Below are 15,391 nucleotides of genomic sequence, written 5' to 3'. Positions count from 1 at the left end.
GTGAATAGTGTAGGAAAGAAATTTTGAAATTATTCAGTGAAGTTAGGTTGAAAATTACCCTGTTTTCCACACTGTCATAATTACTCCTCCTTCAGGACAGATAATTTAGTTACTAATTAAAAAGAGAAGCTGTTGTTTAGAAACAAGTTCATAAGTTCACTAGAAATAAAATTTCAACTTCATAAAATACTGCAGGTACCCCTAAATGACTTACAGTGCCAGATAAAAATCTGCAGAGGTCTTTTACGGAACACGTATCTTCAGACACTAATCCAAGACTAGGCTAGGGAATCTAATATCTGTTGCCCCACACTTTTTATGTTTCTTCTTTTGCAACATTTTCAACTTGTTGATTATTATCTATTTAATAAATAATTTTAAATCCCATAAGGCAGGATCCATATTAATTAAAAACAATAGAGAGTATTTTGTGCTTTCAGTACAAACCTTTGAACTAATTTTATCTCTGTATGAAAGAGATATTGAATAAACTAATCAGTAATCACCTTCCATTTTTACCTTTTATTTCATCCATGCATATGTTAAGAATAAAACTGCATAATTTTTTTAAAAAATTTTGTCTTGAGAAAAATGGCCATTTCATACTTCTGTGGGTGGGAGTGTAAAGTAATATAAACTTTCTGGAGAACAATTTAGAAACATGGATCAAAGACCTTTTTTAAAAGTTCTCATACTTTAACCAAATAACACAATATTAAAGAATTTATTCAAAATAAATAATCAGAAATGTAGAAATGAATTTATAGAAGAGACGTTCCTTGTAGCATTAAATATAATACAGAAAAATGAAAAACAACTGAAATTCAATTTGTTAATAATGACTATAATTCAAAAAGACACAAGCACCTCAATGTTTACTGCAGCACTATTTACAATAGCCAGGTCATGGAAGCAACGTAAATGCCCATCGACAGAGGAATGGATAAAGAAGATGTGGCACATATATACAATGGAATATTACTGAGCCATAAAAAGGGACGAAATTGGGTCATTTGTTGAGACATGGATGGATCTAGAGACTGTCATACAGAGTGAAGTAAGTCAGAAAGAGAAAAACAAATATCGTATATTAACACATATATGTGGAATCTAGAAAAATGGTACAGGTGAACTGGTTTGCAAGGCAGAAATAGAGACACAGATGTAGAGAACAAACGTATGTACACCAAGAGGGGAAAGCAGGGGGGTGGGATGAACTGGGAGCTTGGGATTGACATGTATACACTAATATGTATAAAATGGATAACTAATAAGAACCTGCTGTATAAAAAATAAAATAAAATTTAAAAAAAGAGAGAGATTACAAAAAAAATGAGGCTTCATATGGAGGACTTCTGTATGGCCATGAAAATGATGATTTGGAAATATATACATTAAATTTTTAGTAGAAGTATCCACTGTTAAGAACTTGCTGTATTATTTCCAAGAATTTCACACTCCACAATACTAATGAAGTTTTCTCCCCTGTAAAATACCAGCAGGTAACTTAGCAATTATAAAACTTCCCGTAGTATTAAAGTAAATACACATCTGTAGTATTACAGTAAATAAAAACAGTTCAAATATTTCTTTAAAACCAAGATGTTCAATACCTCAAGCTGCAGAGCTCTTGTTCCCACTGCACTTTTTGATGCTCTAACTGTGATTTCATTTCTTTTGTTTCTGATAGCTCCTTTTGTAGCCCACTAACCTTACTTTCCATTTTTTTATTTTTTCCTGTAAGTAGTTCACATTGATTTTTTTTAAGTTCTATTAATCTTTCATATGAAAGAACTGCATCCTGAATTTTCAATAAGCTAACAGAATCTGCATTAGGAAGAAAACAAAGATAGAAATAAAATATATGAGTAATTTTTGTGTATAAAGCACTGTGCATTTTCACCTTCACTCATCCATACATTGAACAAATACATTTTTTTTTTTTTTTTGGCTATGCTGCACAGTATGCGGGATCTTAATTCCCTGACCAGGAATTCAAGTGGCTAAATATACAATGCCCCAAAGAGGTGGAGGAAAGAGACAGAAAAAAGATATTTGAAGAAAAGAATGGCCAACAACTTTCTAAACTTAATGAAAACTACACTCCCACAGATCCAGGAGGATCTGGCAAGGAGAGAAGAAGTGGAAGTAAGCTGTTTTGTAATATTCTTATCCTATATATGATGTGGTACAATATTACTTGAAGGTGGACTGTGATAACCCTAAGTAAAATACTGTAAACCCTAAAGCAACCACTAAAATAGTGAAACAAAAGAGTTACAGTTAATAAACCAAAAAAACAAAAAAGAAATAAAACTACATCATAAAAATTACTCGATTAATCTAAAAGCAGAAAAAGAAAAGGGGAACAAAGAACAGATGGGATAAACAGAAATCAAACAGCATAATGACAGATTCAAACCTACTGTATCAATAATCACATTAAGTGAAAATGGTCTGAAAACCTCAATTAAAAAGCAGATTGTCAGGGACTTCACTGGTGGCACAGTGGTCAAGAATCCACCTGCCAATGCAGGGGACACAGGTTCGAGCCCTGGTCCTCCCACATGTCATGGAGCAACTAAACCCATGCACCACAACTACTGAGCCCACATGCCACAATTACTGAAGCCCATGGGCCTACAGCCTGTGCTCCACAGCAAGAGAAGCCACTGCAATGAGAAGCCTGCACACCACAACGAAGAGTAGCCCCCACTCGCCGTAACTAGAGAAAGCCCGTGTGCAGCAATGAAGACCCAACGCAGCCAAAAATAAATAAATTAATTAAATTTTAAGAAAAAGCAGATTGTCAGACTGGATCAAAAAGCAAGACCCAACTGTATGCCACCTACAAGAAATGCACTTTAAACACACAGACATAAATTTGTAATAAGGTTAGAAATAAGATATACCACACAACAAACAAACAAACAAACAAACAAAAAAGATATACCACACTAACATGTGACAAAACAAAGCTAAGCTAAGACTGGCTATATTAATACCAAACAAAGTAGACTTCAGAGCAAAAAACATTATCAGCAATAGACAAGGTCATTCATAATGATAAGAGTGTCAATTAATAAGAAGCATAACAACCCTAAACGTTTATGTGCCTAATAACTTCAAAATATATGAAGCAAAACTTGAGAGAACTGCAAAGAAAAATAGACAAATCCACAATTACTGTCTGAGATTTCAATACCCCTCAATGAGTAAGTGATAGAAAGAGCAGGCAGAAAATCAGCAAGGATACTGTAGACTTGAACACCACCATTCTTTTCAAGTAGCCATGGAACACTTCCAAAAAAAGACTGTTTTCTGAGTTATAAAATAAAGGAGTAAGTCAAAAGGATTTAAGTCATACAAAGTATGTTCTCTGACCACAAAGCAATCAAATTGGAAATCAAGAACAAAAATATTTCTGGAAAATACTCCAATATTTGAAAACTAAATAACACACATCTAAATAAACCTTGGATTAAAGAGGTAATGAAAAGAGGAATTACAAAGTATTTTGAACTGAATAAAAATGAAAACATAATATATTACAATTTGTGGAATGCTGCTTACTTGCATGAAAAATTATAGCACTGAATGTCTATATTAGAAAAGAAGGTCTCAAATCAATAACCTTGGCTTCCAACATAAAAATCCAGAAAAAGAGCAAATTAGGGGACTTCCCTGATGGTTCAGTGGTTAAGGATCTGTCTTCCAATCCAGGGGACATGGGTTCGATTCCTGGTCGGGGAACTAAAACCCCACATGCCATGGGGCAACTAAGCCCGCCCGCTGCAACTACTGAACACGCAAGCCACAATTAGAGAGTCAGCATGCCGCAACTACAGAGCCCACACACGCTGGAGCCCACACCCCATTTGGAGTGTCACAAATACTGAGCCCACATGCCACAACTAGAGAGAGAAGCCCACACGCTGCAACGAAAGATCCCACGTGCCGCAACTAAGACCCAACGCGGCCAAAAATAAAATAAAATAAATAAATATTTTTTTAAAAAGAGCAAAGTAAACCCAAAGCAAGCAGAAGAAAGGAAATAAAAAACATCAAAGAAAAAATCAATGAGAGAAAACAAAACAAACAAAACAAAAAAGACATGGAAAAATCAATGAGGGACTCCCTTGGTGGCACAATGGTTAAGAATCCACCTGCCAATGCAAGGGACACGGGTTTGATCCCTGGTCCGGGAAGATCCCACACGCCTCAGAGCAACTAAGCCTGTGTGCCAAAACTACTGAGCCTGCATTCTAGTGCCCGCAAGCCACAACTACTGAGCCCGCGTGCCACAACTACTGAAGCCCATACACCTAGAACCCATGCTCCACAACAAGAGAAGCCACAGCAATGAGAAGCCTGCACACTGAACAAAGAGTAGCCCCCGCTCGCCACAACTAGAGAAAGCCTGCACACAGCAATGAAGACCCAACAGAGCCAAAAATAAATAAATAAATAAATAAATAAATAAATAAATATTTAAAAAAATCAGTGAAACCAAATATATTCAGAAGATGAATAAAAGTGATAAACCTCTAGCCAGGCTGATAATGAAAAAAAAAAAAAAAGAGAGAAGGAACAAATTACCAATTTCACAGAAATGAGTAATGAGAAATTACTACAGATTCCATAGATATTAAAAGACTGACAGTAATATTATGAACATTATGTAAATAAATTTGGCAACTCAGATGAAGTGGGTAAATTCCTTGAGAGAGGGAAATTACCAAAGCTCAATCAAGAAAGAACAAATAAACTAAATAGCCCTATATCTAAAAAAGAAACTAAAGTCCTAGTTAAAGACCGTCCCACAAAGAAAATTCCAGGCCCAAGTGGCTACACTGGTGAATTCTACCAAATATTACAACAGTATACACAAAAAGGCTTTATATTTATACCATGGTCCTACCTTTACACTCCATGCCAAGTTGTTCAATTAGCAACATGGAATTCTTATAATTAGAGTAAAGCATCTGGCAATCCTCAAAAGCTGTTTCAGATGACTGAGTTAAGTCATCAAGGTCATCCATAGAATCAATTTGCTCTTTTACCTACAAACAAAAAATACTATTTCACAATGTCCCCAAAATATTTATAAAATATACTAAGTGTACAGAGATGATAAATATCTCTTTATTAAAGCAAAAACACAGATACTTTTTAAAAGAACAGATTTTTATCAAAGGGATAATTTTATCAACAGTGTTTCTAAATTATTTTTTCAAAGTAAATGTCTCTACAACAAAGGAAGATTTTTTATTTTTCCACTATACCTTTTACAAAGTAATTTTTTACTACAGGATAATATTTTTTATAATTAATTGTTTACTCTACCTTGTTCTTTTCGTTAGATGTTTCCTTTGCAGCCCTAAAAAAACAAACGATTCTTTTCAGGCAAACATTAAATACTTAAAATACAAAGAATATCTAAACCTATTGTTTTTTACATAAAATCTTTGCATCGGTAATTAATTTTCTATAAAAGAGATTAAACAATAAACAGAAAGAGTAACATTAAAGGACAAAGAAACTATACCATAATAATATTAACAAAGCATTAAATTAGATCAAGCTGACAATCAAAGGAAAAGGAAAAGCATAATGTTACTTGCATTATTTGACAGGAAGAAATATACCAGGGTTTTTTGTTATTGTCATTTTCAATAAAAACTAACTTTATGGCACTAAAACCTATTTGGAAAGTATTAAGTCCTTATATGAAAGAAACTCTTTTTTTTAGTAATCATGATATTAGCTTTTTGAGGACTTACTATGTAACTGCTATGCATTATTATAAGCACCTTACATGTCTTAAAGGCATTTTAATCCTCACAACAATTCTGGGAGAGAGGTAATACATTAGGTCATTTACACAGGAAGAAATGGAGCACAGAAAGGCTAAGTAACTTGCCCAAGCCCCTACAGCAGATCAGCAGCAGACCCAGAATTCAAACCCAGGAAATCTGGCTTCAACGCTTGTGTTTCACAATATGATGAGAAGGTAATATTTATTTTTAAGTGTTTTTAAGTAATATGATAGCAAATGAATCTGTATTATTATTCCATGTCTAGTTATAACTATAAATAATAATTTCTGAATCTTACACATATTTTTTAAAAATAAAAAGGCTTTAGACCTAGGCAATATTGGAATTCTATTTTCAATAAAGATTTGCTATTGTAAAGAAATTCATCAACAGGCATTCATTCACCCATTCAGCTGTTTATTCATGCATTCAACATATACTTAGCGCACAATACATGTTAATGACACTTTTAGTATAGGAAGCATGACTTTTGTAATTTAGAACTTTATAATCCAAAAGTAATAATCTGTGATAGATTGTTAATAGTTTTTTTTTCTATCGAATATAAACAAAATCTTACCCTTTTCCCTGGAATCTAAACCACTATGAAGTTAACATAATCTGTTTTAGAGTACCTTACAAAACCATAGCCACTCATGATGATACTGTCATCTAGAATTATCAAGGAATGATTAAATCTTATTCAGTATGGCCTAAATGTTTGTAAATTTATGATTATATAATTTTTAAAAATCTATGTATGATAGAATAATTTTTAAGTACTCATCTGCATATTCAATTATATAAGAATATTACACTTCAAAATCAGTGAACAAGCCCTTATCATAAAACTATACGTGAATAGAAGTATTATGTACAATTAGTTTACTATAATATTTTAAAGATAATGTAATACAATCAATAAGCTTTCTAATATTGGACATGCAAACAAGATTAAACTGAATAAATGCATCCTCTACTGGCTCATTTCCAACAGCATACAAACATACTCTAAAAACTCCCATCTTAACATAAAAAGAGAAAGGAAACTCCCTTGAACTCCACGTTCCTCTTCAGTTACCATCCAGTTCTCTATTGCCTTTCCCAGTAAATATTCCCTAAGGAGCCGTTTGTACTTATTCACTACAGTCCAGCTTCCATGGGGAATATTTATTGAAACTACTTCTGGTCAAAGCCACTCATCCTCATCTTAACCTTTCAGCAGCGTTCATCTGGTATAGTTGAGAATTCTCTTGTCGTGCCCTGTACACTATATTATGCTGTTCTATTTCCAGAAAAAGTATTCAGTGTTAATATTTCTTGACCTAAAAATAAAGAATTTGTAGATTTTACCTGCCATCATCCTGATCTACTCCACTTAAACTGCTGTCATCATTCATGTGTAGCAGACTACCGATCAGTGAATCGTCCTTCTCAAACATTGGTGTAATCACACATTCTTTTGATGTCCATTTTTCATTTTCATTTTTCTTTACTTCCTTCATATGCACGCCAGGACCGCTACTTAAAAAAATCCATAAAAAAGCCAATGTTTTCTAATAATTCTACTGATAAAGAATAAAAAACCAATTTTTAAAAAATTCCAACTCTTACCCATCATAAGTCATTTATTAGTTCACAAAACAGTTATGAAGTACCAACCATATGCAAGCAAATACAAATTCTTGCTTCAAAGACAGATACACAATTATGATACAATGTGATATGTAAGAGTTGACATATGAAAGTTATAAGTGAACATAGGAAAGCTTTACAGAAGAGGTTAAATAAACAGAGGAGGTCATGAGGAAAAGAAAATGGAGAAAATCATTCTACTTGGTGATTAGAATGTGAGCACAAAGATCAGGCACATGGCGTCTAGGTGTTTCCTAGGAATTTGGAAGGAAAAGTACAAAATACATGGAAAGAAGCAGAGAGATGAGTCTGGAAAGACATTCTGAAGAACCTCAAGTGCTACACTGAAAAGCTGAAGTTCACTGCCTAAAAGCAATGATTCTTAGACATGGGAGTAATAATTAGATTTCTACTATATTGTTTTGTTTTGATCTATAATGTTTAATTTACATGATTTTTAAAAATAACATGAGGTACATATAACATGAAAGAAAAACTCAAGGAAATATCTTGGGGGGAAAATTTATTTTTAAACACCCCCATGTTGGAGTCACGTCAGCATCAGGGCTGAAAAATAGGTACCTCATAGTATCCCTCCACCAGCAGCAACAATTTGGCATCTATCCACAGACAAAAGTGGCTTTGTGGGAGTTGCAGGATCCAGCACCATAAACCAAGGGACCTGGGAAGAGTCCTGCCCACCCAAGTGGTAACAGACATACAGACCGCATCCCTGCTGTGGACCCTGCATGGCCCATGAACTGGCTCCAGCCACTCTTAGCAACGTCCAGGGAACCCCTGGAAAACACTGTCTTAGACAAGAGAGCCTTTGTGGAAATCCAGGTTTCCAGCAGAGAAGTTCCAGCATACCACCGGAACAAAAATATGCAAGTTGGGGTACACTGGAGAGGGCAGTTATTAAAGACTGGAAGAGGTGACTGCTACTTCAAATGCAAAGACAGCAATGCAAAACTTCAAGTGACATAAAAAAAAAAATCAAGAAAACATGACACTACCAAAAGATCACAATAATTTTCCAGTAACAAATCCCAAAGACATGGAGATCTGCAATCTACCTGATAGAGAATTCAAAATAGTAGTTTTAAGGAAACTCAGTGAGCTACAAGAAAACACAGAAAGACAACCCAACAAAATCAGGAAAGTAATACACAAACAAGATGAGGAGTTTAACAAAGAGACAGAAATAATAAAAAAGAACCAAATGGAAATTTTGGAGCTGAAGAATACAATGAATGAAAGGAAAAATGCAATGAAGAGCACTGACAGCAGAATGGATCAAACAGAAGAAAGAATCTGTGAGTTAAGAGATAGAAGCTTTGAAATTATCCAATCAGAGAAGAATAAAGAAAAAAAAATGAAAAAGTGGGAAGAAATTACCAGATACCATCAATGAATTACCAGATACCATCAAAAGAAATAATTCATAAATCACTGCAGGTCCAGAAAGAGAAGACAGGGAGAAGGTGGCAGAAAGCTTATTTAAAGAAAAAATGGTTGAGAACTTCCTAAACCTGGGGAGAGATTTGGATATCCAAGTTCCTAAAGCTCATAGGTCACCAAACAAACTCAACTTAAAGAAATCCTCGCCAGGAGACATTATAACAAAACTGTCAAAAATCAAAGACAAAGAGAGAGTCTTAAAAGCAGCAAAAGTAAAGAGGCTTGTAAATTATAAGGGAATCCCCATAAGTCTATCAATGGATTTCAAGAGAGTAGGACGACATATTCAAAGTGCTAAAAGAAAAAAACTGCCAACCAAGAATACTCTATCCAGAAAAGTTGTCTTTCAGAAGTGAAGGAGAGATAAAGACTTTCCCAAACAAAGCAAAGCTGAGAGAGGTCATCACCACTAGACCTGCCTCACAAGAAATGCTGAAAGGAGTCTTCAAGCTGAAATCAAAGGACGCTAGTTAGTTAACATAAAATATATTTAAATATACAACACACTGGTAAAGGTAAGTATACAGTCAAATCCAGAATACTCTAATACTGTAATACGGTGGTGTGTTAACCAATTAACGCTAGTATTAAGGCTAAAGGACAAGAGTATTAGAAATAACTATAACCCTAGTAAAATATAAAATTTGTTAATCATGAACATTAGCTCAAATGAGAACTTGTTTTATAGGAAAATAACAATTATCTATTGTTAAATACTGACATAGGCTTACCTATCAGAATCTTCATTCTCCATGGTAGGAAACTGTTGGTTATTAGTTTTTCTGCTCTTTCTCTGTTGAATTAATCCACTATCATCAGCATCATATATGTTTTCTGATACTTCCATTTCACTACTTTTGTGCTTATTCTTTTCTTCTTCAACCTTTAATGAAAGTTTGACACTACATATAATTGTTATTACCTTATTCATTATAAAGACCTTTTCATTTTCATTAATTATTTGACTCAGAGTTTGCCCCGGTTTTAAGCAATAAAAATAGTTTTGTGCTTAATTTTTTTTAATTACAAGTCATTGAAATTTTTGTAAATTCTGCTTCTTTCTGTTTGAGGAAAAGAAATAAAGTTTTAAAAATTTCAAAAAGGGCTTTTTAATGTTGTGCAGCTATTCACATCCACTCTTCCCCGTCTGATGGCAGAGATAGAGAAATAAAGAGACAAAGACACAAAGTTTGTCCTCTTCGGTCTTTACCACCTGGATTTTGCATTAAACAGCCAAATTTAGAGGATGTGACACCTTGGTGCTTCAGTAACAAAAAGGAAACGTTCTTCTTTCTGCACTGAAGCTATTCTTCCCCCACTGCCTTTTACAATTGTTTTTGCATTTGGATCCTGGGATTATCAAAAAAGTGACGGTGTTCACTAAAATATATGAACCAAAGTTTACCAAAAAACAGGAGTAGAGTGAAATTAATGAATTGTTAGTTAGTGTGGAATTCTGGAAAATGAGTAACACCTCCCAATTTCACATTCAATAACCATGAAATTTTATAGCTTAAGGGTATAGAAGTAATTATCTACTTTAGCCCCACTATTTACCAATAATGGGAATAAAACCAAGAAAGGTTCAATGATTTGTCCAAAGTCCCTAAAGTGGCATTTCCTAGCATTTCATGGCACCAAAATAGATGATACAATTCTGTAACCCTGAATCTGATAAATTACCAAATGAATTCATCAAATTAATCAGATAAGTTAAAAGTGTGACTTTGGCAAAGTAATTTAATGCCTCAGTTGGGGGTAGGGCTCATCTCTTTTTCTTTTAAAGGAGAATATCTACAGATTTTTGTCTATCTTTAAAACTCAGTCAATGCACCTCTTACACAAAAGAGCAAACAAACAAATTAAAAAATCTATTACTGGAAGGAAAAGAAAACTCACCGCACGTCAAAACTCAGTTTTCTCCTTTGGAGATAAATACTGAATTTTTTTTTGCTGAGGGTTTATACTACCTATATGATAAAATCATACATGTCAAAACTTACCACATTTTATTAAACAACATAATGTAAAGGTCTGACTCAACAGAAACATCTGAGAGTGGTGATTAAAGAATATGTGGGAGTACATGTATTTGTTATTAAAAATATCTTGAAGTGGCCATGTTGGAATTCTAAGTGCCAAGGGACTGAGTAAAGCAGAGAAGATCGCACACACTAAAGCACAATAAAGAGATTAGTTTAGCAGGAATACGTGTTTATGTCCCTTCTTTCAGTCACTGCTTCCTTCCCATACTATAGAAGTGTAATTTATATTTAAAACCCAATAGATTTTTAAAAACCCCCAAACCCTAGCTTATTATATTTCTTAAGCAATTCCCTTTGTGTTTATTCTGGCTCAGAAGGTCACACGGTATGTAGCTAAATTAGCTTCCCAGTCCATGTGAAAGACTGACAGAGAGAGACTTAGGTTGATTAAGGAACAAAAGCCATGAAAATAGTTTCCTATTATTTAAATGGCAGAAGTAATCTACTTCTACACAATTACCTATTTAGCTGACCCCATCTTATTAATAAGTGGAAAATCAGAATGGATCAGATCATTGATAAAGAGAAAGAACAAAGTAGCAGCAAATGAACCTCTACCTCTTTTTGAAGTTGAATTTTCTCTTTTTCCAAAGCCAGGAACTGTACTTGTAACATGCCTATCTCATTCTCAAACCTTTGCATATCTTGCTGTAATTCTTCATTTAGATACACTTTGGATGTTCTGTTACTATTCGGTGGAGAAGAACTCCCATTTTCTAATTCAGGTTCCATGCTTTTATAGTTATTAGCACTGCAATTATCTGCAAGCAATGGCTTCTGGAACCAGTCTTGTATTGGTTTGGTTTTCTTATAAGTATTTGTAACAGCAGAAATATCACGACTTTTTATTTGAATCATGTGTCTCATTTCATTGGAGCGGGCAAGCCATAAATCAAAAAGTCTTTTGGGATCACTAGACTGAGGTATACATCCGATGTCTAATTTCCAATTAGTGTTATTTTGGTTCATATTTTGTACCATTTGCATATCAAACTCTTGGTCTTCTTGCACTTCAAATGTAACTACTGGGTCCCTTACTTTTTTATTTTTTGTATCATTATAAAAACTCTCCTCATTTTTGTTAAAAACATGTTCAGTGTCTGGTTTATCACTTTCATAGTCTAATTTATTTTCATTTAAATAAAGCTGTGAAGATGATGGGCAAGCATGTCCCCAGTACCCAGAGGTTAAATAAGATGGAAAAACATTTTCAAGACTGGGTTCTTTTTGTTCAGGAAATGCTTGAAATGCTAGAGAGACAGATACTCCAAATGCATCTTTTGCCTCACAGTCAGGTATATTATTTGTCAAATTAGAAGGTATTTCCTTTATGTTTGCTCCTTCTTTAGGGGTATCATGTAGTGGCTCTTCCTCAGGACAAACAGTAATTTTGTATTTTTCAAAAATTTCACCAAACTTCTGCTTTAACTCATTCGTGATGAGTTTTAAGTTATTTTTCCACTCTAATTTGCCTTGTTTGGTCCACATTTCCTCATACTTTTGTACACAAGGAAGTTCTGAACATACAGATATGTCCTCTCTATCACATTCATTATTCATTTCTGGTTCTTGAGGCATTTTTTGCAGATGCAAAAGCGGAAGATTAATTGGCTTGATTTGATTTTCAGATGTCTTTTCTGTCAGGGTACATGTTTGTAAAATAACTTTATCCTTAAGTAATCAAGTACGGACAAAGAAAAATTAGAGAATAATTAAAATACAACCGTTAAACTTCTTAATCTATGTTTAGCTACTCACAAATCACTGGATTACAACTAAGAGTTGAAAAATAACTTGCCTTAGCCTAAAACAGGAGAAAAACATGAACTCACAAACCCAATTTTGTCACTGTTTGTTTGAACTAAATAATTCATATATGTTAAATCTACCAAAAATGAATTAGGAGATGATTTTTAATGTTACAAAGGCTTCCTTACTTAAAAATATTTCACCTCACCGTACCTTAAAGAGTCCCTATGTGCACATAAGGATTTTTTTTTTAAGGACTGGTAACTGGAGAAGAGACAAACCTTAAATTACTAGGAGCCAAAATCAATTAACACCAATCAGAAAGAGGAACAAATTCCTAAATTTTAATGCAAATCATATACTATGATAGTATTGTACATTGATATAATACCTGCTTTCATTCAGTTATATTTTATTCTAGTATCTACTAATGAAAGTGGATAAAACATTGTTTAATAATATTTACTGGTTTCCTACCCTGAAATGAAATAAATTAGAAAGTTATTGTTTGTACCCTAACAACAAAGGTCCAATTCTGGAAGGTTTGATTCCTTAATAAGCAATTGGGTTGATTGTATGACCCCTTCTCTCCCTGAATGTAGATCCTTAGGTCGATTACATAGAGGTCACAAGACAGAATAAATCTTTAATCTTGGCATTAGTGACTGGCAATTTGAAACTGCAAATTTTGAACAGCTGGGAATGATTTCTCCTTCCATGAATCTAACTCACGGACCATCATTGATATATTGTTCATAATTTCAACTGCTTAATCATATGATTCAGTATTTGATTATCACCTTCTTTATCATGTAAGGAAGAAGCAAACAATATTCAGGAAATTTTTTTGCCTCAATTCCAAGGACAAAGTTTAACTATAAATTATAATAGATTCTAACAATATTTTAAGCTTTGTAATTAAAGCACTATAAAAACTAAATATTAAATTATTATCTATTGATTCTAAGAGGTTAATTTTGAAAGGTAATTTCATTTGAACTCTGTTATGTCGTTAAAGCATAGAAAACAATATTGAGCCAGAAATTTACATTTACATTTTTACATACCTGTGAGTGGTTATTTTCACTTCCATCAAGCCTTTCTTGTGCTTCCTCCGATGTTATTTCTAAGTCTAGTTCTGCTGACAAATCTATATTTAGTTAAAATTAACTATTTAGAACAGTTAGATAAAAGACATAATCTTTATAAAAATAGATTTAAAAAATTTTATCAAATGACAATTTAAATTAAGCTTAATCTTTAGCTGAATATTTACTTCTTTAAGAAATACTTCTAATTACCTAAAACTTCAACAAACCATCTGGGAAATACCAGATGTCACCATGTTACAGGCACACAAACATCTCAAAGATTCATTTACAAATTCATCCACCAAACACCAATGAATAGAACAATCAAAAACCAAACAAAATTTAAAAATACAGGACAAACATATAAAGTCACAATATACTCTGTTCTCTACTTCATAATAGTACCGATTTAACAACACACCAAGCTTCAACTGCAACGTTATTCATGGTTTCCAAAATTACTGTTACTTTTCATGCTTTTATCAGTTCCTTAATCTGAAATGTTTTCCTCTACTCTTCTGACAAATTTCTTTTCATCTTTTAAGACCCAGCCTGCTTTATGAAGTCCTCCTTGATTACAGCTCTCTTTCCCCAAACAGGTATCTCTTTCCTAGTAGCTACCTTAGTACTTTATAGATTTTTCTAGTGTATCTTCATCACCTGAACTGTAAATTATTTCTTCACGACTATCCTCTTTGCTCCTAGACTGTAGAGGACAATCTCTTGAAATCATCTTTGTATACACAGTCTTTATTTATTTTACTCAATAATTATTTACTGAGTTCCTGCTCAGTACTAAACATTGCAGTTTAAAGAAGAATGTAGATAAAAGGTGTCAGCAATGGCTTTTCTAGAGATAATGCCTGAGCTGAGACTTACACAGTGAGGTCAGTCAGATTCAAGGGAATAGAGGACAGGAAAGGGAGAGAGCATGGAAAGCTGTAGCAAGACAGAGAGAGAAGCATACATAAAACAGGGTGAGTATTTGTCTAAAATACAGGGATAGATGAGAGAGCATCACCAGCAGTTCAGAATTCCAGAGCAAAGGACAGACAGAAAGGGCTAGAGAGGGAGAGTCAGGTAGAAGTTAGATTATGAAAGCCTCGTGTCATTCTAAGATGGCTGGACATTAGTATGCTTTAAAGAGTGGTTCACGATCACTGGTGCATTTGAGATAGATCACTCTAAATGCTGCAGGAGGGATGAATTTGAAGGCCATACAAATAAATAGAGGGAGACGAATTTGATGGCATTATAATGCAAAAAAAAGATGATGCAGGCCTACACTGAGGGACTGTTTCCAGAAATATTTAAGATATAAAATTACCAGGACCCAGCATAGAATAAATCTTTATTAAATAAATAAATGCATGAATCCTGGGTCCCTCAAGAACTAGACTCTGCTTATTACTTTATAAAAGGTATCAACTGAGAAGAGAAATGATCTGCATGAACTGTTTTAAGTTGCTTGTATTTAGTTTCCAGTTTTCCTGTTTCACATCTTCCTGTGTTGAGGGGGCTCGTGTAGCTGTTTCGTTTGAATTCGTGCTTCTTGGACCTACCAAGCTCATGGAGAAATGAGAGCAAACCA

At 33.8% G+C, this 15,391-nt stretch overlaps 1 protein-coding gene across 6 annotated transcripts in view; it reads right to left on the bottom strand.

Annotated features, from left to right (window-relative positions):
• Window positions 1-15,391, bottom strand: part of ANKRD26 (ankyrin repeat domain containing 26) — a 93,220-nt gene that overhangs the window by 33,300 nt on the left and 44,529 nt on the right. For 5 of the 6 annotated variants that reach the window (XM_060293256.1, XM_030836979.2, XM_060293257.1 and 2 more), the window contains 6 exons: window positions 13,777-13,859; window positions 9,647-9,798; window positions 7,173-7,343; window positions 5,347-5,380; window positions 4,922-5,063; window positions 1,614-1,827 (listed from right to left, as the gene is read on the bottom strand). In XM_060293256.1, the coding sequence (XP_060149239.1) occupies window positions 1,614-1,827; window positions 4,922-5,063; window positions 5,347-5,380; window positions 7,173-7,343; window positions 9,647-9,798; window positions 13,777-13,859 (796 nt within the window). The remainder of the gene's footprint in view (window positions 1-1,613; window positions 1,828-4,921; window positions 5,064-5,346; window positions 5,381-7,172; window positions 7,344-9,646; window positions 9,799-13,776; window positions 13,860-15,391) is intronic. The other variant, XM_030836980.2, reaches the window with a different exon arrangement.

This window comes from Globicephala melas, chromosome 2 (assembly GCF_963455315.2).
Source record: "Globicephala melas chromosome 2, mGloMel1.2, whole genome shotgun sequence".
NCBI lineage: Eukaryota > Metazoa > Chordata > Mammalia > Artiodactyla > Delphinidae > Globicephala > Globicephala melas.
This window is presented reverse-complemented; position numbering and strand designations above follow the sequence as displayed.